We start from the raw sequence: 22,278 nt of genomic DNA, 5'->3' as shown, positions 1-22,278 counted from the left end.
CCAATTGTCTGAGTTCTCGTTCCCTGTTACCACCCCTTCGGGATCTAGGGATAGCATTGATCACATGATAGGAGAGACAATTAATATCATTCGCATGAGTTCGTTTGAAATGCCGTGCCAATGGGTACGCGGGGTCACTGTGGAGAATAGCCCTAACATGCTGCAAAATTTTGACATGCACCTGCAGCTTTGTACTACCAATATAGTTAAGGTCGCAGGTGCATGTCAGAACATATGCACCATATTCAGTTTTACAATTATTGTTGCCCTGGATTGGAATAGGCGACTCACTAAATGGGGTGGAATAATGTGTCATATTGCAGCCAAATTTACATGCTCTGCATGTTGCACATTTTCTAAACCCTTTCATTGATTGCAACCAGGTAGCAGCTTTTCGGGTCTCAGGGGAGTTTTTATCAAGAATAGTACCCATTGATTTCCCTTTTCTATACGTGACCGTTGGGGTCTCTGCTAGCCTGTTGCGGAACACGCTGTCAGTCAGCACTATCGCCCAATGTTTGTTAATAATGGCTCTGATCTTCCGTTCTTCATTACAAAAGGCTGTAATAGGTCTAGGGGTATCGATATTTTTTGATCCAGCAGTAAATTCTAATTCTCTCTCATTATTGTTATTTTTAAAGAGACTGTGTCTGGGTCGAGTACTAGCTTTTGTAATTGCATCACTGATTATTTTATCTGTATACCCTCTGGCTTTTAACCTTTCCAACATCTCACTTTGGCACCTATTGAAATCTGCCTCATTGCCACATATATGCTTAAGTCTGAGGATTTCTCCATAAGGTATACTCGCAAACAGTTGTCTGGGGTGAGAACTGTTTGCATGCAACATAATGTAGCCAGATGTAGGTTTTCTATATAGAGTGCTTTCGAGTCTTCCTTCATTAATGTGAAGCCTCACATCTAAAAACTCAATCTGTGTCTTATGAATGTGGGATGTAAATATTAGGTTCATGGAGTTTTTGTTAATGTCCTCAATAAATTGATGGGCTTCTGTATCATTACCTCTCCACAACATAAAGACATCGTCTATGTATCTCAGATATGTCACAACATGTGACTCAAATGGTGGTTGGTGTGTTTTTTTGAGGACCTGTTCCTCCCGCAAGCCAACATGCAAGCATGCATAGCTGGGGTAGAAACAGGCACCCATCGCCACACCCCTCAGTTGTTTAAAGATATCTTTATCAAAAAGAAAAAAGTTATTATTAAGGCACCATGTAATGAGCTCTAGAAAAACCTTGTTGTGTTCATAGAATTCACTGGACCTGGTATTCAAAAAATGTTTCACTGCCCTTAGTCCTTGGGTATGGTCTTTACTGGTGTATAATGATTCTATATCAAGCGTTATTAGAAATAGATCATCTGTCCATGTCAAGTGTTCTATTTTCTTAAGGAAATCTCCAGTATCTCTGACATAACCAGGCAGGTCCTTGACTAAGTTCTGTAAGAAGTAGTCAATATATTGACCAACCTTCTCGCCTGCACAATTGATGGCCGATATAATTGGCCTACCGGGGACAGGCATGACATTTTTATGTCTTTTAGGAATTAAGTATAACACAGGTAATACTGGGAATTCATACTACATAAACTTCATTAGATATGAAGCCTTCCCTTCTCCATTGGGCCAATTGTTTTTGTAGTGTTACTTTGGCTTTGTCATATTCTTTTGTGCTGGATTTTATATAACAGCTTTCCTCATTTAGTTGCCTCTGTGCTTCTTGAATATAATCCTTTTTTGGGCACAGTACTAAGTTGCCCCCCTTATCTGATTTTTTAAGAACAACATCATGGTTTTCACCTAATTTTTTCATTAATTTATCATACGCTTGTTTTCTAAAAAACTAAGTTCTCTGCTTTCTGCTTTTATCCACTGTATGATTTAATTTTTTCAAGTCATTGGTGACCATGTCATGGAATGTATCAATAGCGTCCTTAGGCATTAGTGGTACAAAACAAGATTTAGGTTTAAAGGGACTGATCCCAGCTCATTTTTGTACATGATTAATTTTCCTCAATCTCTATTGTGTAGCCACATCCATACCATCATACAATGTTTGAGAATCCGTTTGCTCATTTAACTCATGCAGTACTAGCAAATTTGGAATGTCAGAAGCTGCCAACATCGGACCAATTTCTTCTTCTTGCCCTGGGATTTTTTCCAATTGTGTTTGCAAGTTTTTAACGCAAAGAATATCTTTAATTTGAGTGTTCTAATAAAGCAATTCACATCAATATGTGTACGCGCGTAGTTAAAACTATCTCCTGGACAGAAATTAAACCCTAGAGCTAATAGCAGTTCCTGTGCTTTAGTTAGCTCCACTGTTGACAAGTTGATGACACTAACATCATTTAGGGCTGTTTTTTTCTGCCACTGCGGTTTCTTTTTTATATTTTTGTTTCCACCTTTTGCGCATGTCACGTCTTCTTTTGTTTCTGCGTTTTCTACTGTCCTCCTTTGCTGCCTCGGCCGTAGTGTTTGCAGTTTTTCCTCCACTAAAAAAGTCAAGCTCCTGACCCACACTCAATTTAGCTTTCCTTGCAATGGGTCGGTCCAATTCAACACTTGATTCACTTGTTAACGATACTGTCTCTACACTGGAGGAATCATGATCGACATCTGCAAGAGTGGGTACATTGATTGCATTGCTCTTTATTTTCTCGCTGTATTGTCTCCTTGCTGTGTCTATATATATATATATATTATCCACCAAATGCCCAAGAGCTTCGACAGAGCACTCAGCAGCTTGCCGACCATCGGTATAATTTTACTGACACTCCAACTGTCCCCGCAATTATTCATTTCAGCCTATATTTCAATACATGTTACATGTGTAAATAATTATCAAATAATTATTTTAATAACTTTAAGAAACATAATTTAAAGTATAAATTAAAGTACGTTGTGCACATACATTTTACAAACATTTTAAATATATTGGATAAAAATAAAACTGCTGGGAGGGAATTTAGTTTTCGTAATTAGATTTTAAGAAATATGTATGAGTATGATGAGTACATTATGTGTGAATAAATGACATATATGTTAATGAATTTACATTTAATTTAATGAGTAAGGTGCTGAAACATTTTATTCTATCTGTTCTAGGTTTGAAATTGATATTTTACATTATTTTACATTTATATTTTATATTCTAAAAAGTTTTAGTAATTTTTTAAAGAGTAATACATTTTAATAATTTTCTCTCTACCTTCCCAAAGAAAGATCTCCACCACAGTCATGGAGATCTCCACCTACCTGTGAAAAGGTATTTGTAGTAAGTTAACACTTGTAAATACTGTTGTAGGAAGCTCCACCAGGGGGTGCAACATGTAAGTCCACACTTTGCAGTAAATCTACACTCAAAAATGATGAATAGCAAAAAAGTATAGACTAACACCTAGGTGTAGTAGTAAACTGACATGTTGGTAAATCAACGGGCTCAAAGTTACTCTTGTAAATAGGACTCAACGTTTTTAAACAGAAAATAAAATAGTTAAACAGTAGATTGGTGGTGATCCCAAATAACCTGCATTTATTCCCTTTGAACCATGAGGAGAGAGAGTAGGTGCTGGGGTACACAAAATAGTGACCACTGCCCCGTCCAGCTGACACCTTATTTGTGAGCTTATGAAATCAGCTTATTTTCCATTTACAGGGTAATGTTAGGGATAGAAAATTAAATGAATGCAAGTTGTGCATACATTATTATACTTACATGCAATTTCTGGCAGCTAAATCTCTGTGAACAAACTTTTTGCTGGCAAGATATTCCATGCCTTTTGCAACTTGAAGTCCAAAACCTATGAGATCTTTCACAGTTGGATTCTGTAATACAAAGGGACATTTACGATTGCAATTATGGCAGTACTTTGATTGCCAATAATCATTCCCAACACATTTGTACAAAACTAAGAATTTCAGACTGTGTTCACATTGAACTAAAAATGCTGCTATCTCAAATCGACAGCGTGTGGTTATACACATAAAACAATAAATCTGCTCAAACACACACACTGATGATGATGCGAGGATTTAGTTATTACTTTTGCATTTCATTACATAGAAACACCTTTTAAATGTTTATGGCAAGTTGTAGCATGCATGAGGGACCACAAACTGTGACAGTATAATGTAAATGCTACTTTGTGTAAGCATCAGATATTTATGATTCTGTAGAAGTATGTTGTGCATTATTTAGCTGTAACCCTTGCTCCTCTTGTCCAAGCCCATTAGTTCATCATCAGCTTTACTTAAACTATTGTTTCGGTTTGCTTAGAAGGTACACTGTGCTTCTACTTTGAAAACGCACATCAATGTATCTCTAATAGGATCCTTTTCATCATAAAAAAATGTACCTCATGCTGGCGAGGTACACTAAGATTGAGCACACTGCAGGAAGTGGTGCCAAATGATGTTTACATTGGATATATGTTCTGTTACACTGCATGCATATCTTTCTTGTGGCAGAATTGTTAAAAAATTACTTCAGTAAACAAATTATAATTTCAACCCATGATATCATCTACATTTTTGGCTGATGCTATCTAAACAAAAATGTGAGTGCTACAGTATGTTTTCAGAGCAATCTGTTTATCTGAAGCCAATAAACTTTTAAGAGATATTGAGAACTATTTATCACAAATCTTCTAGGAGCAACTAAAAACTTTGCACTTAGGGCCTTATGTATCAACAAACCCTTTTGCGATTCCTAAATAGCGATTTTTAAGGAATCGCTATTTAGGAATCGCAAAATGGTATGTATGAAGAAAATCGCTATTTTTTAGCGATTCCTTAATCTTCCTTATTTGCGAATTCGCATTTTGCGAATTTGCAATTAAGGAATAATTCCCAATGCATTCCTATGGGCCAGGAGGCCCATAGGAATGATTGCGAAATAATTCTCAAATTCCGAATTCGCAATTTGCTAATCGCAATTTTAGAATTATTTCAAGGGTGCAGGGGTGTCTCAAAGACACCCTGCTGCACCCCTTAAATGTACATGTGTGTGCATATGGCGCACATACATGCCCTATGGGCATGTGTGTGCATCACATGCCACCTTCAAAAATGCCAAATTGTGCATTTTTTGAAGAATTCGCAAGTTACCATCAACTACAAGTTGGTGGTAATTTGCGAATTCTTAACCATAATTCGCAACAGAAAAATGCTACAGACATAGCATTTAAGGAATCGCAAACGGTTCTTGCTTTGGGGGCCCGTTGCTGGCCCCCAAAGCAAGAACCGTATGCCTTTTCGTTCCGGTATTGCCGCCACGGAAAGGCATTCCCCTCAGCCCATCCTAATATGGCTGGCGGTGTCTTCCCGTTTGCCACGGTCCCCCCCGCGATTGTAATATGGCAGGATGGGAAATAGGTGGCGGACTGGCGGGGATGGCGGACGGATCGCCACCGCCTGCATGGCGGTGGCGATCCGTCCGCCATCCTAATCTGCCCATAATTTTAATAGATGTTAATAGATATTAAATAACATTAAAAGTTAGTGAGGGTAGAACTTTTAAAAATATAATTTAAAAAATATCATTGATAAAATAAATTAATATATTTAACTTAATTAATTATTTAATACAGATTAAGGGGCCTATTATGATTGCGGTCTGCCCGCATCCTCCGGGCCGGCAGAAGCCACTGCCGGCCCGGAGGATGCGGGAAAACCGCCGCAGAGCCTAGAAAGACCCACCGCCAAATTAGGATGGCTGGTGGGTCTTGCAATCAGTCCGCAGCTTTTCCGCCGCGGTCGCCTTCCGACCACGGCGGAAAAGCTTTAACATGGCTGGCGGTGTCTATCAGACACCGCCAGCCATATTAGGATGGTGTAGAATGTATGCTTTTCCGCGGCGGCTTTTCCACCGTGGAAAAGTATAAGGCCCTTCACTTCGGGGGCCTGTTGCGGGCCCCCTGGGTGAAGGGGGTGTGGGGGGTGCACATGGGGGGTACCTATGGTACCCCCCTGCATTTGCGTGAACAAAGCAGCAGGCACCGCGCGGTGCCTGCCGCTTTGTGCACGCAAATGCCGTGCATGCAATTTTTAATATTGCGGCGGGTGCAGCTTGAAGCTGCACCCGCCGCAATGTTAAAGATAGAGGATGTGACCACCACTCTGGTGGCCACATCCTAATCTGCACGGAGGGAACGCCGCAGCCCATGCGGACGTTCCCTCCTACTTTGGGGTCACGGACGGACTGAAGTCCGTCCGCGATCCTAATCGACCCCTTAATGTGATGAGTTAATGTGCTGTCAGATTTTATTTTATTTTAATAACTTCTAGGTTAAAAAAATAAATATTTTAAATTCATGTATATTTTTTTTTTATTAAAATCTTTTTTTTAATTACAAAACTTCAACATTTTTCTCTATTCTTTGAAATATCACAACCATGGTGGCAGAGATCTCCACCTATCTTAACAAAGTTACTAGTTGTAAGTTTACAGTCATAAATTCTGTTGTAGGAGGCAACACCCTAGTGCTGATTTCTCATTTCCAGCTGTCTTCTTTCATCTCTTTTGACATCGAAGCGTCCTTTGAAAGACTTAAGGCAGATTTAAAGTTTGACAAATAGAGTAACGTACGTCTGGATGACAGTGGAAATTAAGTATGCCATTACGACGGTACTCCGTCTGTCAAATATAGAGATGATCACCTGTCTAGCAGTCATCTTTTTATCTTGAAAGAAATCACTATCATGGCAGTTTCTGTCCAGTTGCAAAGATTTTGGTGAGTTGCCACTGTTGTTTTTGGTGCCCTACATCAATCTTTTATTTTGTTTGTTGTCAGATACGAACTCCCAATGTGGGAATTTGTTTCTTAACAAAATGTTAATGACTGTCAAACCTGGGAGATGTTCCCAAGGTTGTTGTGGTCATTATTGTTTTATTCTGTCCGTCACTACCAGACTTTTGGTGGTGCTGACGGACAAAAAAGACATCACACCATATGCTCAAAATAGAGTGGGAAGTGTGATCTCTTTACTCTGATGGACCGAACATTGTCAGGCTGTCTAAGTAAGTTTTCTGTATATGTAGCAATGGGCGATCTACCTGACGGAAAGCTTACAGTCCTCCAATCTTTAAATGACACAAGTGTAAGGAGAGTTTAGTGAACAGGCTACTACATAAGCATTGTGTTGCAGTACCCTACCCACCAAACTCTAAATCTGACCTAGGTATGTCTTGGGTCAACTTTGGGAATTGCTAGGCCTGTAAGGAAATTACCTCTTCCTTATGGGATTTTAGTACACACCAATCAATTTTAGATATAACCGCACGGTTGATGGACCACTCATAAAGGGAACAGTTAGTAGCCCATTGGCATCTGAGGGATCATTATTGAAGCATCAGGATACTTCAAGATACAAATTGTTAATAGCTGTTGATCGTCTAATAGTGAAAGAATAAGTCTAGACTTTTAGACTGTGTCTAACCCAACCTGAGTGATTTGCCAGAGCCCAGATGAACCACTTGGAAGTACTCCAAGTTATAGTGTACAAATGACTATAGAATGATTAATTACTTAAATCGAGGATAGTGTAGTAATAATACTGAAATGGTATATCATCTCTCTAGTGCAGCTAGTCATGCATCATGCAAATGATATCCTATTCAATATGGCAGTTCAATAATAAAAGGTGGCATCCTGTTTCCACTACAGATAGTGTTTGATAAAGTTAACAGTCCTTGCTTGAGTCTGAAATCCATAGTTGTATAAACAAGTTTACCTCTGCCTTGCATTAGCTTAAGCTAACATTTATAGGAAACGTTCAACTGTAGTGGTACATAGCATGGTACAAAATAAGCAGTTCCTATGAATTGTAGCAGTGGGAGACTGTCTATTGCAACTCACACTTTCCTTGATACAGCTCTAGGATGACATAGAATCAGTAAGCTAAGAAATTGCGAAGTAATGTGCGGGTATATTTTCCATTGCTCCCACAGTTTTATGGAAAGGGGCGACCACTCGGTCCCCCCGAACGTATGGCAGGGTACCTCGATCCCCCCGGGAAGCCATTTTGGGCGGGAGGCGCGTCTCGGCTGGTATGCCCGAAGCGGCGTAGCCGGGGCGCGCTCTTTCCCGCCCTAGAGTGGGCTGGCCTAGACACTGACGCGGCTGGCCACGCCCTCGGGGCAGGCAGGGGCGGGTTTACGCCCGCCCTGAAGACGGATAAAAAGGGACGCAAGACCAGAAGACATCCTCTTGTTCCTGTGCTCTGAAGCTGCACCCCCTCGCTGCACGTGAGCTCGAGACGGAACGAAGAGCCAATTTTGAGCGTTGTAATCTTTCTTTTGTCTTACAGATACTCTGTCGGAGAAATGCCCAAGAAAGGCGGGAAGAGAATGACGACCGAACAGATGGTTCGGGTTCTCATGAAGGAGATGACTGAGCTGAAGAAACGGGTGGCGGAGAGAGACGGGGAAGGGGGGCCGGAGCGTCCGTCGGCTGGAGCAGCTCCAGGAGGAAGAGCCAAGAGGCCAAGGAGGGGACCAGCTGGGGGAGGCGCCCCGGTTCCCTGTACCCCGCTCGAAGCGCCAACCCCAGTACCGGCGGAGGGGAATCCAATTCCTGTAGTGGTCACCCCGGTGTCCAAGGAGGATATGCCGCCCGAGCTGGCAGCACAACTTGCAGCGTGGTTGGGCGACAGTAGTGAGGGCGCCACGGCTGCCGAGGCCCAGGCACTGATGAAGCAATTGCGCGAGAAACGGGATGCAGCCAAGGTGTCCGCGCCGGCTGCAGTAGTCGACAAGCCACAAGGGACGGTTGCGACCGCAGATGCAGCGTCCGGTGCAGGTAAGCGGCCATTGCCGATTGCGAGGGATGAGTCAGCACCCTCTCGTAGAGAAAGGTTGGGTCAACATGTGCCTTTGGCAATTAAGGAGAAGATTTGGGCGGGGGAATATGTGAACATCTTCTCGTTGCTTGTTGATCATTATGAGGTGGAGCATGTTAAGGGTCAGAAAGATCTTATGCATCCGAGTGTTTGGCGGGCAAAAATGGCCGCCTTTAAAGTAAATGAGACTATCGGCAATTGGGGCAATGCATGGGGAATTTTTACGTCGATCTTGGGGGAACGTAGGCCCGAGTTGCTTTCCGAGTTGCCGACCTATCAGTCACGAATCATGGGGTACTCGACATCACACCAGGGTAACCATTGGTTCTGCTACGATAATCTTTTTAGAAAGGCAAAAGAGCATAATAAAAGCTTAACCTGGGATTGTTATGATTCTTTGACATGGGATAAAATGAAGGAGACAGGTATGTTGAAAATGCCATTGGTAGGAAGTAATGTTGGCGAATCCTCCCGCCAATATGGGGGGACGCCCTTTCGGTCAGGTACGAGTACCAACGATTACTCGAGACCTGCCGGCAATACAGGAAAAAGGGGGTTTTGTTTCAATTTCAACAGAGGTAAATGTACCAGGCCCCAGGGGTCGTGTAAATTTAAACATGAATGTAGTGGGTGCGGGTCGTCCCATCCTGAGTCCACGTGCAGAGCCAAAACGGGTGATAACGGGGGGAGAGGAGGCGCCAAACAGGTCTAACGTAGTCCGAGGGGCGCCTTTACCTACCCCGATTGATACCTTGGCGATGATTCCCTGGCTCAGTGAATACCCGGATCGTACTTCTGCTGGGGTGCTGCGGAACGGATTTTCGTATGGTTTCCGCATCCCGGTAGGGGACTTTCAGGGTGTCGAGAAGTGTAAAAATCAACTTTCTGTCCTGCAGCATACGACCGTGGTTCAGGGTAAGATCCGGAAAGAGGTTACTCGAGGTCGGGTCGCCGGCCCGTTTAGTGTACCCCCGGTACAGAATTTTGTTTGTTCTCCTTTAGGGGTGGTCCCCAAGAAGGACCCAGGTGAGTTCCGACTGATTCATAATTTGTCAGCTCCACGTGGTCTTTCTGTAAACGACGCAATAGATCCGGAAGTGTGTTCGGTGCGGTACGCATCCTTCGATGAGGCCGTAGCCATTTTGAATCGCCTGGGGCCCGGGGCGCTGATGGCGAAGTCAGATATCGAGTCAGCGTTCCGGTTGCTCCCGGTACACCCAGATGACCAGCGTCTCCTAGGTTTCATGTTTCAGGGTTATTATTACATGGATAGGTGTATGCCGATGGGGTGCTCTATATCTTGTGCCTATTTCGAGAAATTCAGTAGTTTTCTACAATGGGTCTTCACAAAGAAGACGGGTTTCCAACATGTGATGCATTACCTTGATGATTTTCTGTTCCTTGGGGCAGCCGGGGATCTTGAATGTGGCCGGGCCTTGGCCGAATTTTGTGTATTAATGAAGCAGTTTGGTGTGCCATTGGCACCAGGTAAGACGGTGGGTCCTGCGACTTGCCTCGAGTTTCTGGGGATCGAGTTAGACTCCAGAGAGGGTTGTTTTCGTTTGCCAAATGACAAAGTGTGGAAGTTCAGGGCAGCCCTGCAAGTGTGTCTAAATGGATCTAAAGTTACCCTGCATCAATTACAGCAGTTGGTGGGACAGTTGAATTTTGCCCTGAGAGTTATACCGATGGCCCGCCCCTTTTCTCGTTCAATTGCCCAAGCGATGGTCGGCCTAAAGGAGGGCCATCATCGCACGAGATTATCGGCTGAGGTCCGCCAGGACGTGCGTATTTGGTTAGCATTTCTGGCGGACTTTAATGGTCGAGTCATCTGGAACAAACCAGCCGTGTCCTCTGAAGAGCTGGGGCTATGGACAGATTCAGCAGGTAGTATAGGTTTTGGTGCCATCTTCGGCACAAAATGGTCGGTACAAAGGTGGCCGACATGGTGGCATGACAATGGTCTGACAAGTAATATTGCTTTCCTGGAACTTTTTCCCATTTTGGTGGCCCTGAGAACCTGGCCAGAAGGGTTCAAAGATCACTCTGTGATATTTTGGTCTGACAATATGACCGTGGTCGAGTGCATCAATAGTCAGGCAGCGCGATGTAAACTGATTTTAAGATTGCTCAAAGAAATTGTTTTACTGTGTATGCAACTGAATGTGCTATTCAGAGCAAAACATGTCCCAGGGGTAATGAATCAGGCGGCTGATGCACTGTCTCGTTTTCATATGCAGGCTTTCTCGGGTTTCCTTCCCTCAGCGGACCCAGAGCCGGCACCCTTTCCCGAAGCTCTCTGGTCTCTCGGTGCCCCGAACTTCGTCACCTCGTGGGAGAGAGTCTAGCACCAAGGACGAGGAAGGCATATGAAGGGGCGTTTCGGTCCTATTTAGCCTTTTTGGGGACTGATAGAGAGGGGCTTTGGGGCCATGAGGACTGGGTAGTGAATTTTCTGATGTCCTTACGTAGGGCTGGGAAATCGGTGGCTACGGCCCAGAGGCATCGTGCTGCTATTTCCTTTGTTGCCAGGGCCCAATGTATCCAGGACCCGACAGCGTCTTTCGTTGTACAGAAAGCGCTGCGTGGGTGGCAACGCCTTGAGGGTCGCAGAATAGATGAGAGGCGCCCGATAGGTTTGGATAGGTTGGCCCAGTTGTTGGCTACACTCACTGTCACATGTTCATCTCAGTTTGAGGCGGTGATGTTCCGAGCCGCTTTTATGTTAGCATTTCACGGGGCGATGCGGGTAAGCGAACTGGTGGCAAAGAACAAACAGGATGTGGCGGGGGGTTTGTGCCGAGAACACGTTCAGATCAGAGGAGAGGCAATGACTGTTTCCTTTGTCAGGTCCAAGACCGACCAAGACGGGATGGGTGACTGCATAATCATACGCAGGATTCCCGGGTCCTCCATGTGTCCGGTAAAGTGTTTAGAAGATTACCTAGCACGAAGGGTGGCATTATGGGGGGGGACCTTGTTGAGACACGCGGACGCCACCCCACTGACGAAATTTCAGTTTCAGCGGGTGCTTGCGATGTCAATTGCCGCTGCGGGCTTGAACCCGGGCGAGTTTGGGACTCATTCCTTTCGGATAGGGGCTGCTACGGAAGCTACAGCCAGGGGTCTTAATGTTGAACAAGTGAAACGAGTGGGGCGTTGGTCCTCCAATTGTTATAAGAGGTATGTGCGGTTGCACATGTTGTAAAGCTGTAATGATGTACTCACGCCTCTTGTTTTTGTTTGGTTTTCAGTTGCGCAAGCCTGCAAGGCGGGGCGGACTATGCAGTCGACCCAACACCGGGCCAGCGGTCAGACATCACCGGCTGTGGAAAAGGAGGTGTGGGTCGTGGGCCACTCATACGTGAGGCGTGCCGCGGACGTATTCAAAGCAGGTGACATGATTCACGTAGCTGGGGAATACGGGTACAGGGTGTCCTTCTACGGAAGAGGCGGTCTCTGTATTGACCAGTTTCAAGCATATTTTGAGGATTTGTTAGGGCGGACGAGGTCACCGCCGTCTATAGTCATAGTACATTTAGGGGGCAATGATTTGGTCACCACTGGTAGACGACTTCTCCTGGAGGCAATGCTTTCCACTGTAAGTTGGTTGGCGAAGAGAGTTCCGGGGTGCACAATTGCGTGGTCCCATATGATCCCACGAAAGGTGTGGCGGGGGGCTATTTCTATTCCTGCTTTGAATCATTCTGTTAGAAAGCTTAATAACAAAGTGAGTAGGTTGTTCCGTTCCGGGACATTGCATTCTATTCCGCATGGCTGTATTAAGGATGACAGTATGTATTTGGGGGATGGTGTGCATTTGTCTCGGGTGGGGAATGAGTTACTCATAGGAGACCTCTTAGCATGGTTAAAAACGTTGAAGCATGACCTTTAGGTAGGAGCTTTTTGGGGGGTCCGGATAGCCGGTCAACTATCCGGCCTGTGGCGGTAAGGTCATGATCGGTGAGCAGTAATTGGAAGATCCCTATGAGTGGGCGTCACCCAACACGGATGGGAGCGCTCGGGAGAGGTGGCCTTTGGCCCCTCAACGGGGAGGCGGTCCCTTCTAAGGATGGGCCGCCGGAAGGAAAGGAAAGGCGGTCAAGGCCCCTTCCTGTGTAGGAGGGGTTACAGCCCCCTCCTGGGGAATTTCCCGGGGCCAGTGACGTCTGCGACGGCAGATGTGGTAAGTGGTGTGGGGTTTGGGGGGAGGTCTACGCTACCTTCTAGATACTCACACGAGTCCTCGAACGACCTTTAAGTGGCGTCGAGTTTATTGGGGCCCCCGTCAAGTCAAGGGAAATTGGTAGTTGCACTTGAGGTACGCCTCAGTGCTGTCGCCCCTCCCAAGTGGGGGGGGGGTATTTCTGGTTAGGGATCTTGACACCGGTTACGACCTTGCCGTTGGCCCTTAAACGTTAGGATGTACAATTTCAATATTTCAAGAAAATGTTTTGTAGGTTGTTAGTTCGGCTAGGAGAACCTCTGTATTAGAGAATCTGTTAAGGTTAGCCAAACATCGCAATGTGGTAATGAAATTGTACATTAATATGAAACTGTTTAATGTTTTAATTTTGTTTTAATAAATACGGCCGGGGAGGGTCACTCCCTCCCTCTTCCAAAAACTTCAAGAACTGTTTCCGGTTTCCCTCCTTTGGGGATTGTGTTGAGAGGGGGTGGCGGGTATCTCAGCCATATGGAAAGGGGCGACCACTCGGTCCCCCCGAACGTATGGCAGAGTACCTCGATCCCCCCGGGAAGCCATTTTGGGCGGGAGGCGCGTCTCGGCTGGTATGCCCGAAGCGGCGTAGCCGGGGCGCGCTCTTTCCCGCCCTAGAGTGGGCTGGCCTAGACACTGACGCGGCTGGCCACGCCCTCGGGGCAGGCAGGGGCGGGTTTACGCCCGCCCTGAAGACGGATAAAAAGGGACGCAAGACCAGAAGACATCCTCTTGTTCCTGTGCTCTGAAGCTGCACCCCCTCGCTGCACGTGAGCTCGAGACGGAACGAAGAGCCAATTTTGACCCACCCACCAGCCCCTGAAGACAGTCAGTTGTTTGTAATAAAATGGATCAATAATTCTATTTCGTTTACAGGTTGTGGTATTATCGTGTTGATATTGAGTGTGTAATAAAGTTGGTCGATTTTATGTATGTTTTGTGATTAAAGATATTCGGTTTTAGTGTCCATTTATGAGCATGCTTATTTGGTCATAGTGGCCAATGTATTGTTGGTTTAGTTAGCATTGTCGTATTTATTTTGGTCGGGCGGTAAGGTCATGATCGGTGAGCAGTAATTGGAAGATCCCTATGAGTGGGCGTCACCCAACACGGATGGGAGCGCTCGGGAGAGGTGGCCTTTGGCCCCTCAACGGGGAGGCGGTCCCTTCTAAGGATGGGCCGCCGGAAGGAAAGGAAAGGCGGTCAAGGCCCCTTCCTGTGTAGGAGGGGTTACAGCCCCCTCCTGGGGAATTTCCCGGGGCCAGTGACGTCTGCGACGGCAGATGTGGTAAGTGGTGTGGGGTTTGGGGGGAGGTCTACGCTACCTTCTAGATACTCACACGAGTCCTCGAACGACCTTTAAGTGGCGTCGAGTTTATTGGGGCCCCCGTCAAGTCAAGGGAAATTGGTAGTTGCACTTGAGGTACGCCTCAGTGCTGTCGCCCCTCCCAAGTGGGGGGGGGGGGGTATTTCTGGTTAGGGATCTTGACACCGGTTACGACCTTGCCGTTGGCCCTTAAACGTTAGGATGTACAATTTCAATATTTCAAGAAAATGTTTTGTAGGTTGTTAGTTCGACTAGGAGAACCTCTGTATTAGAGAATCTGTTAAGGTTAGCCAAACATCGCAATGTGGTAATGAAATTGTACATTAATATGAAACTGTTTAATGTTTTAATTTTGTTTTAATAAATACGGCCGGGGAGGGTCACTCCCTCCCTCTTCCAAAAACTTCAAGAACTGTTTCCGGTTTCCCTCCTTTGGGGATTGTGTTGAGAGGGGGTGGCGGGTATCTCAGCCATATGGTTGTAGATTTCCCGGCCCAATTCTGCCTGACTCAACGTACAAACACATTGTGATTTAAAGGATATTGATTCCAAACAAAAATAGTTATGCAGTCTAAAGATACTTTATAAATTGCATTAGATAACAGATTTTCATAGAAGATACTAAAATAATTACTGGTGGAACTGTTTACTTTCAGATACTTATTTCATCACAAAGGTGCACTACTTACATGAGTTTCATTCCTGATAAAGTTCCGGAGATCCCCATGCTTCATGTATGGCAGCACAACCAAAGGAGACCCTTCATTGGGGAGGCAGATTCCCAACAGTGAGAGCACGTTTGAGTGAACAAAGTCTTTCATGATGATACCTTCTTTTAGAAACTGAGCTACTTCTTCTAGATCTGTAATTCCTGGAAATATCAATGAGAGAATCAATCTTCTTGTACACATTTTTTTCCCCATATCTGCTTGTGGCAAAACATGCAGAAATTGTTCATGATTATGTGCTTCTTTCTGTTACATTAGAAGTAAACATAAACATTTGTATAGTGTAGATGTTGTTCCTTTTTCTGGACTAATAAGAAAAGACCTGAGTCCCGATTATAGAACAGGCGGACAGTCCCGGTTTACGCCACAAGCACCTTTTAAAAAGGGCGCCTGGGCCAGATCGGTATAGTGCACCCAGTTTTCATACATTTGTTCTTCCTGCAGGGCAGCCATGAGGACATTGCATTAATTGAAAGATGGAGCGGCTGCTTACAAGCTGTGCCTTCTTTCACAGTGCAGACCCCATCCACCTGCAATTTAACAAGGGGACAGAGATCCCTCTGCAGGTGGATGTAGTGTGTGGCTGCATATGCCTGCATGGACCCCTATGCCTCCATGGGACCCCTTTTCCCCCGCTAGAGGGCTACTCTCGGATTGGGCACCAACCATGCACCAGCTTTCAGTGACTCACTGCCAGTGTACCTCCTAAGCACCTGTTTGCCTCTATGGCCGCATCAGTAATAATGCGTGGGCACAGAGGCAAAGGGATTCCCTCATTTGCATGGGACCATGCCCCTAGGTAAATAAGGAGAACACCCTCCCAAAATAGTGCTGGTGCTACATGTGCACCAGCACAAACAGTATTGCAGAAGTGGGAGAAGAAGCATCTACTACCCCTTCTGTAATACCATGGTGCTTCGTGGGTGCACAAAGCGGGTGGACATGCCCATTGCACTCTGGGGAAATATGTCTAACACTATAATACAGCCCCTGGTGTAACCATCAAGGAACAGTAGTTCCCTTGTCAGATGTTAGGGCTAGATGTATCATTGTACAGGCTTCAAAAACTGGTTGGAATTCACAACTATTTTTGTGACCAGAAATAAATTTTGCGGAACAGCCTATGTACATTAGGTCAGTCAGCAAAAATCAGATCGAGTGTGGGTCACAATCTGATTTAATATGTATTAGGTAAGTCGTACTTTAAAATGTTAAAAAATAACCTTTGTAAAAAAGTAAACATTTTACCTTTTATTAAAATATGTTCAATAATGTTGGGTAATCAGATATATTTATTAATAGATGCTAATAGATATTAAATAACATTAAAAGTTAGTGAGGGTAGAACTTTTAAAAATATTATTTTAAAAATATTATTGATAAATTAAATTAATATATTTTACTTATTTAATCATTTAATACAGATTGAATGCGATGAGTTAATGTGCTGTCAGATTTTATTTTATTTTAATAACTTCTAGGTTAAAAAAATTAATATTTTAAATTCATTTATATTTATATTTTTCATATTTTTCATTAAAATATATTTTTCTAGATACAGAACTTCAATATTTTTCTCTATTCTTTGAAATATCACAACCATGGTGGCAGAGATCTCCACCTATCTCAACAAAGTTACTAGTTGTAAGTTTACGGTCATAAATTCTGTTGTAGGAGGAAAAACCCCAGTGTTGATTTCTCATTTCCAGCTGTCTTCTTTCATCCCTTTTGAGATCGAAGCGTCCTTTGAAAGACTTAAGGCCTGATTTAAAGTTTGACAAATAGAGTAACGTACATCTGGATGACAGTGGAAATGAAGTATGCTATTATGACGGTACTCCGTCTGTCAAATATAGAGATGATCACCTGTCCAGAAGTCACCTTTTTATCAAATGCAACTCACTCCAACTGAACATAATCACAGCTTGCAAGAGTCAACAGACCACCATGTCTGTTACTGCATTTAAATTATTTTAATTTTTTTGAAACATCCTTATTGCCTTAAAGGAAACGATGCTACTTGAAAAAAGTTTTTTTTATTTTTTTTCCCTGAGAGTGTAGGTTGTCCCCCAGACCATTGCTGCTCCCCCAGAAACCTTTTTAGCAATTCACAAAGGGGACGGAGTCCTAAAGGGACCCTTTCTCCTCTGGATATGAGTAAATGAGTTGCCACACCAGCTTACAGGTTGGTAAAATGTCAATAGTTTGCGGCCAAAATTAAAGTTGTAAACTATTGATACAGAAGGTACAGAAACAGTATTTGGAAGTGATGCCCCTTCCAAATACCGAATTAGTATCCAGTCGCTAAACACTTTCAGGACTTACTAAAACTCTACCAACTCATGAAAAGGGATTGGTACTTAGGAAAAACATTTTCTATGGTTCCCAACTCGGATTCAAAGTGTTTGTGACCAGAAAAAGATCAGTTCATCTGGCGGTAAATCACAAGAGAGGCACAGTGGAAGAGTAGGGGAATTAGAAGGCTGGCTGGTGCATATGTGAAGGTGATGAGTGTTTCATGATGACAGAATTTCACATGGTGTGAGAGTTTCAAGTTGATGCAGGTGAAGGGTAGTGAGACAGGTGTAACAAGGGGGGCATGGTTAGTAAGGCAGAGTTGCACAATGGGTATAGACTCACAAAAGATCTAGGGAAGTGAAGCAGTGGAGAGGCAAAAGGGCATAGGAGAGGCTTGAAAGAGGAGGCATGTACGAAGGTATGACCAAGGAGACCGGAACGAGAATTGAGTGGGGAATGGAAAGGAACTGTGAGGGAGGCATGGGAGGCAGAGGGGAGTCACAGAAGGTATGGAGCATACCAGTTGGTGACAGAAGGGAACCTTGGTGGGGATAAAAGTGGTGTGAGATGAGATGCTCAAAGGATATGTAAGGGCACATGAGTCATAAGCCCTTCAAAAGCAGAGGGGATAAAAGAAGAGGAAAGAGAAGGCCGTGTGTGATAACATGGAGGCACTGGAGACGCAGCAGTGGGTGGCAGATACGATGTGGCACAAGCAGGGATCAGCATAGGCAAGGGCATTATTGGGCATAGTGGGAGTCACATATATATCCTCTAGTATGGGTAATGCAGAAAGTCAAGTCTAAATATGGACAGCAAAGTAACATCAAACGAAACCAGGAGGTAAAGGCACAGGGAGAAAAAGGACAAATGGACACGATTGGAGGTGAAATTTTCCAGGCATGGTGTCAAGGACAGTGTAGGACTTATAAGGCAAAGGCATGAACACCACTGGGAATTCCACATGCAAAAAGAGCACACATATAGTGTGGCCACAGGGGATAAAGGGACGCCCCTGAGCACAGGGAATCCATGCAGGATTACAGGATTGTTTCTGTCAGCTGTGCTTTCTCAGCGGTTTCTTCCTCTGTCTGGCACTTGCTGTCCTCCTCTCCCCTTTAGTTCCCCATCAATGACATTCTCCTGTTTAATTCGATGTGTCTAACACACTGGTCCTTTTTGGAATTTCACCTCAGTTACCTACCGTTTGGCACTCCTGAAGGTACTCCATTTTTAATGACAACCAAATGGTGGTAAGTCTGTTTTTGGGCCTTGCACCCTCTATTTGCAACTCTCTGCCCCTAGACACAAAAACCATATAAAAAAGTTCTCTTTCGTAAGTGTCTCAATCATGGTGTATTTTATGTGGTCACTTAGGTCTGAGAAGAATGTCACCATTATACATGTCCATGTTTGAAGTTGACATCTTTCTTGAATGTTGACACTTGACACATATTTGTTTGCATGCTTATATGGGACAATGTTCTCTGAAATGGCTTTGCTTACATTTACATTTCTTGGTCATCATATTATCAAATGCCTTAAACATTCTGTATGAGGGCTAAGTTCACTGCACACAATGTTGATGTTTGTTATTGTATGCTTGGCGACAGCTCTGTAAAGATAGAATCAATAATGGCGGCCTGGCTCGGCATCATGGTTGAAGTTTATTATATAAATGACATCACAACTTTGTTTAAGCAGAGAAGCATTTTGCTGATACTGTTGAGGTCGACCCATGCCGGAATTCCAGCTCAGCTGAATCCTGTTAAGGTCCTGAGATGGATTGTGTTCAGCTCTACACCAAGACCGGCCCCGATGAAACTGCTAACTGGTGAGTTAGATCACCATAGGATGATCTAACTCCCTGACAGATTCAACCACACTAGCACACTAGGATAGGGAGCGCTAGGTAGGAGCATAACTTTACTTATATGTAAGCATATAATCGGTGTAACAACACAGTTGTTGAACTGTTCATTTTCTTTACCATTCTTGACATTATAATTACTCTGTTTTGTTTCCTTCTGTTAATTATTGCAGTGCATGTATTTTACACAAGAATCATAATGCTTCAATAAATAATTGAAATGCCAAGTCAAGTATTTCTTGTGTCTCTCTTTGGGCATGCATTACTTGCGAAAGGGACGGATCTATTTCCACGATTTCCTTGGGAAACAGGGTTGTCATGTTCTGAGGTTGCACATACCACCTGTTACCTTATGAGGTTAGGAGTACAGGTGGTGCACTGTGAGCTAACCAGGACTACGGACAGTAAATCCTGTTGGGGTGCACGAAGTCAGTCTTGCACAGTTTTGATGTTTATGTTGTCCAAACGCACAGTTTTACTGATAAAGTATAAACCATACGACAGGTGTTTCTCTTTCTAAAGCCTTCTGTACTTTTCAATGCTTGGTTCAGAACTGGTGCACTTCACTAGCTAGTACTAAAAATACAACAGGGATGTACATTTGACCTTTAGAAGAGAATTATCTAACCTAATCTAGCCTGAGCACAAGAAGGCCAGTGTTTCCAAGAATTCAAAGGGGCAAAAGAACACCATGGGCGAAGAGAGGACTAGGGGATTAGGGAAATAGCGGGTCCATAGACCATAGGCATCAGAAACAATGTCAGCTTTTCTCCCAAATAGAAGAGATTCGCAAACAGTCACACACACACACACCTTTTCCACACACACAGACTCACACACAGATAAGAGGTAAGGCATCAGCAGTGCCTCACACATAATGACTATCACTGGTATTATACTGTCATCAGAAATGCAACCATCCCATCTGCAGATAGCAATGGTATTACATGAGCAAAAACCGTGCTGAGTTCCTTAAAACACACATACACATAGTACAATACAAGCAGCAGGGCAACAGTTCAAATAAGCAAAATATATAATAAACAGATACTTTCTCTTATTTTATAAACAGTAACTACATCCTACAGATAAACCTATTCTACTTACTGTTGAGAGATTTCACTGCACAATGGATTTTCTTGTTGTCATTTTCCAGCAGTGTGCCATGATAAACACATCCAAAATGCCCTTGTTTTAAAATGAAAAAATATATATAAAGCTTCAATAAGGATTAGGGTCTCCCGTTGCTTTTTCACTACCCAGGACCTCTGTAACATACACAATTTATCATTAATTTAACAATGTTAAATGTAAGAATGGGAAACCATATGAAACGAGTATGGCAGAAGAATTTGTAGCAATATGTTGTATCAAGAAACAGACACCCGAAAACAGGGATGTGAACCCTTGATAGTTGTTTGCTCGTAGCAGTTCAATAGAAAGCAACATCACAGTTTTGCAATGGAAATGAAATCCTTGTGATTCAATAATTAAAATATATTCTACCACAGTACAGAGTTTTAAACATTGCTTTGCCATAATATAGAGTCCAGAACCTCTCATGATATGTTGTCTGACATCACAAATAATCTCACTGATGACACCTGAAATTACATCATTTATGACCAGACTGTGCCTAGTGGTGTTAGAATTTAAGTTTCTTCAGGTAACTATAACTGGTGAATTTCAGTGTTTTTTTACAGTATAAAAAAACGTTGTTTCAACTGATATTTTCACTTAATTATAACATCACTTTAATCTTTGTTTTTCTCAGTGAATTCTTAAGTTTTAATTTAATGTAAGATATTCTTACCGAACCTAAACATAAAATCACTTTGTTTTTTTCAGTTACATATACACATACAAATGTGTAGAAAGAGAAAGATATATGTGTTTTTATCTTCAGGGGATGCAGCAATGCTGTACACGCGTTTGTCCTTAACTGATGACATTTCCCCATGCTTGGTTGGTGGTGACAGAATGAAAGGCATAACATTAATCAGCCTCTTAAAAGCTGTAAGTAGGAAATTGGGAGACGGCGTATGTCCCCTAGAGAGACTCTTAGCCTCCTCTAAACAACCGCAGAAAGAGTATTTTGGCAGCTGTTACTTACTTTCAGAATTCTCTTTTTGCAAAATATGATGTAGTCATGTAGACCATATTTTATGAGGACTAAGACTAACAGCCTGTGCATTTGTTTTGTAAACTCAGACATCCCAATATATAGGAGAAAGTAAAATGCATCATCTACAAATGTATAGTGGTTTTAAAACAACTTGATCTTGCCAATCCCAGTACCTCAAAGAACATCTCTCTTCCACTGGCATTTTGCAAGAATATTCACAGACCACCTCATCTATGCACTTGCTGATCTCTCACCTGCCCCTTCAATCCATCATTCTTTCACTTGATACTATATGTATTCACTCACGGTTCAGCACTAAATTCACAAAGATATTCGTTTACATCTTTGCATGGGTGCAGATTAATGAATATCAGGAATTCACAAGCCTTTTCAAGCGTACTGCTGGAAACCTGCTACAATTGTAGGCTTCTGTCAGCATGTCAGGAAAGTTATGAGAATTACTAATTATGTCCATGTAAAGTGACTTTAAGCTAACTTTGAGTATTTATACGCGATGGAAGGCTATGCATTGAGTATTTTCTTCTCATTTATGCAATATCGCTTTTATTGTTTCGCTTTTTTTATTTCACCTAGAAAATATTTTTTTTCACTGAGAGCTCTCTTCATGCACACAAATTTTGCGGTTGTTTCCTCCACAATACCACCCTTGAAAGGTATTTACCCATCCCCTGACCTGGGCATATCTTTTATTGTTCCTATGGTGGGAAGGGGTCACAAACTACCATGTTTGTGGGTGTTCGTAAACTTTCTAGGGCATCATTGCCATGGATTGAATATTCCACACCCCTTGAATGGTGTTTAGAAAGAATATTGTGGCACAAAATATT

The 22,278-nt window shown here is 43.3% G+C and overlaps 1 protein-coding gene across 1 annotated transcript in view; it reads right to left on the bottom strand.

Annotated features, from left to right (window-relative positions):
* MET (MET proto-oncogene, receptor tyrosine kinase) overlaps positions 1-22,278 on the bottom strand; it is a 426,751-nt gene that overhangs the window by 29,989 nt on the left and 374,484 nt on the right. Inside the window, exons 16-18 of the mRNA XM_086919386.1 lie at positions 20,413-20,493; positions 15,099-15,280; positions 3,741-3,850 (exon numbers count right to left, since the gene is read on the bottom strand). Coding sequence (XP_086775512.1) covers positions 3,741-3,850; positions 15,099-15,280; positions 20,413-20,493 — 373 coding nt within the window. The remainder of the gene's footprint in view (positions 1-3,740; positions 3,851-15,098; positions 15,281-20,412; positions 20,494-22,278) is intronic.

Source organism: Lissotriton vulgaris, chromosome 1_1 (genome assembly GCF_964263255.1).
Source record: "Lissotriton vulgaris chromosome 1_1, aLisVul1.2, whole genome shotgun sequence".
NCBI classification, from domain to species: domain Eukaryota; kingdom Metazoa; phylum Chordata; class Amphibia; order Caudata; family Salamandridae; genus Lissotriton; species Lissotriton vulgaris.
Note: the sequence above shows the minus strand (reverse complement) of the source record. Positions and strands in the feature narration are given on the sequence as shown.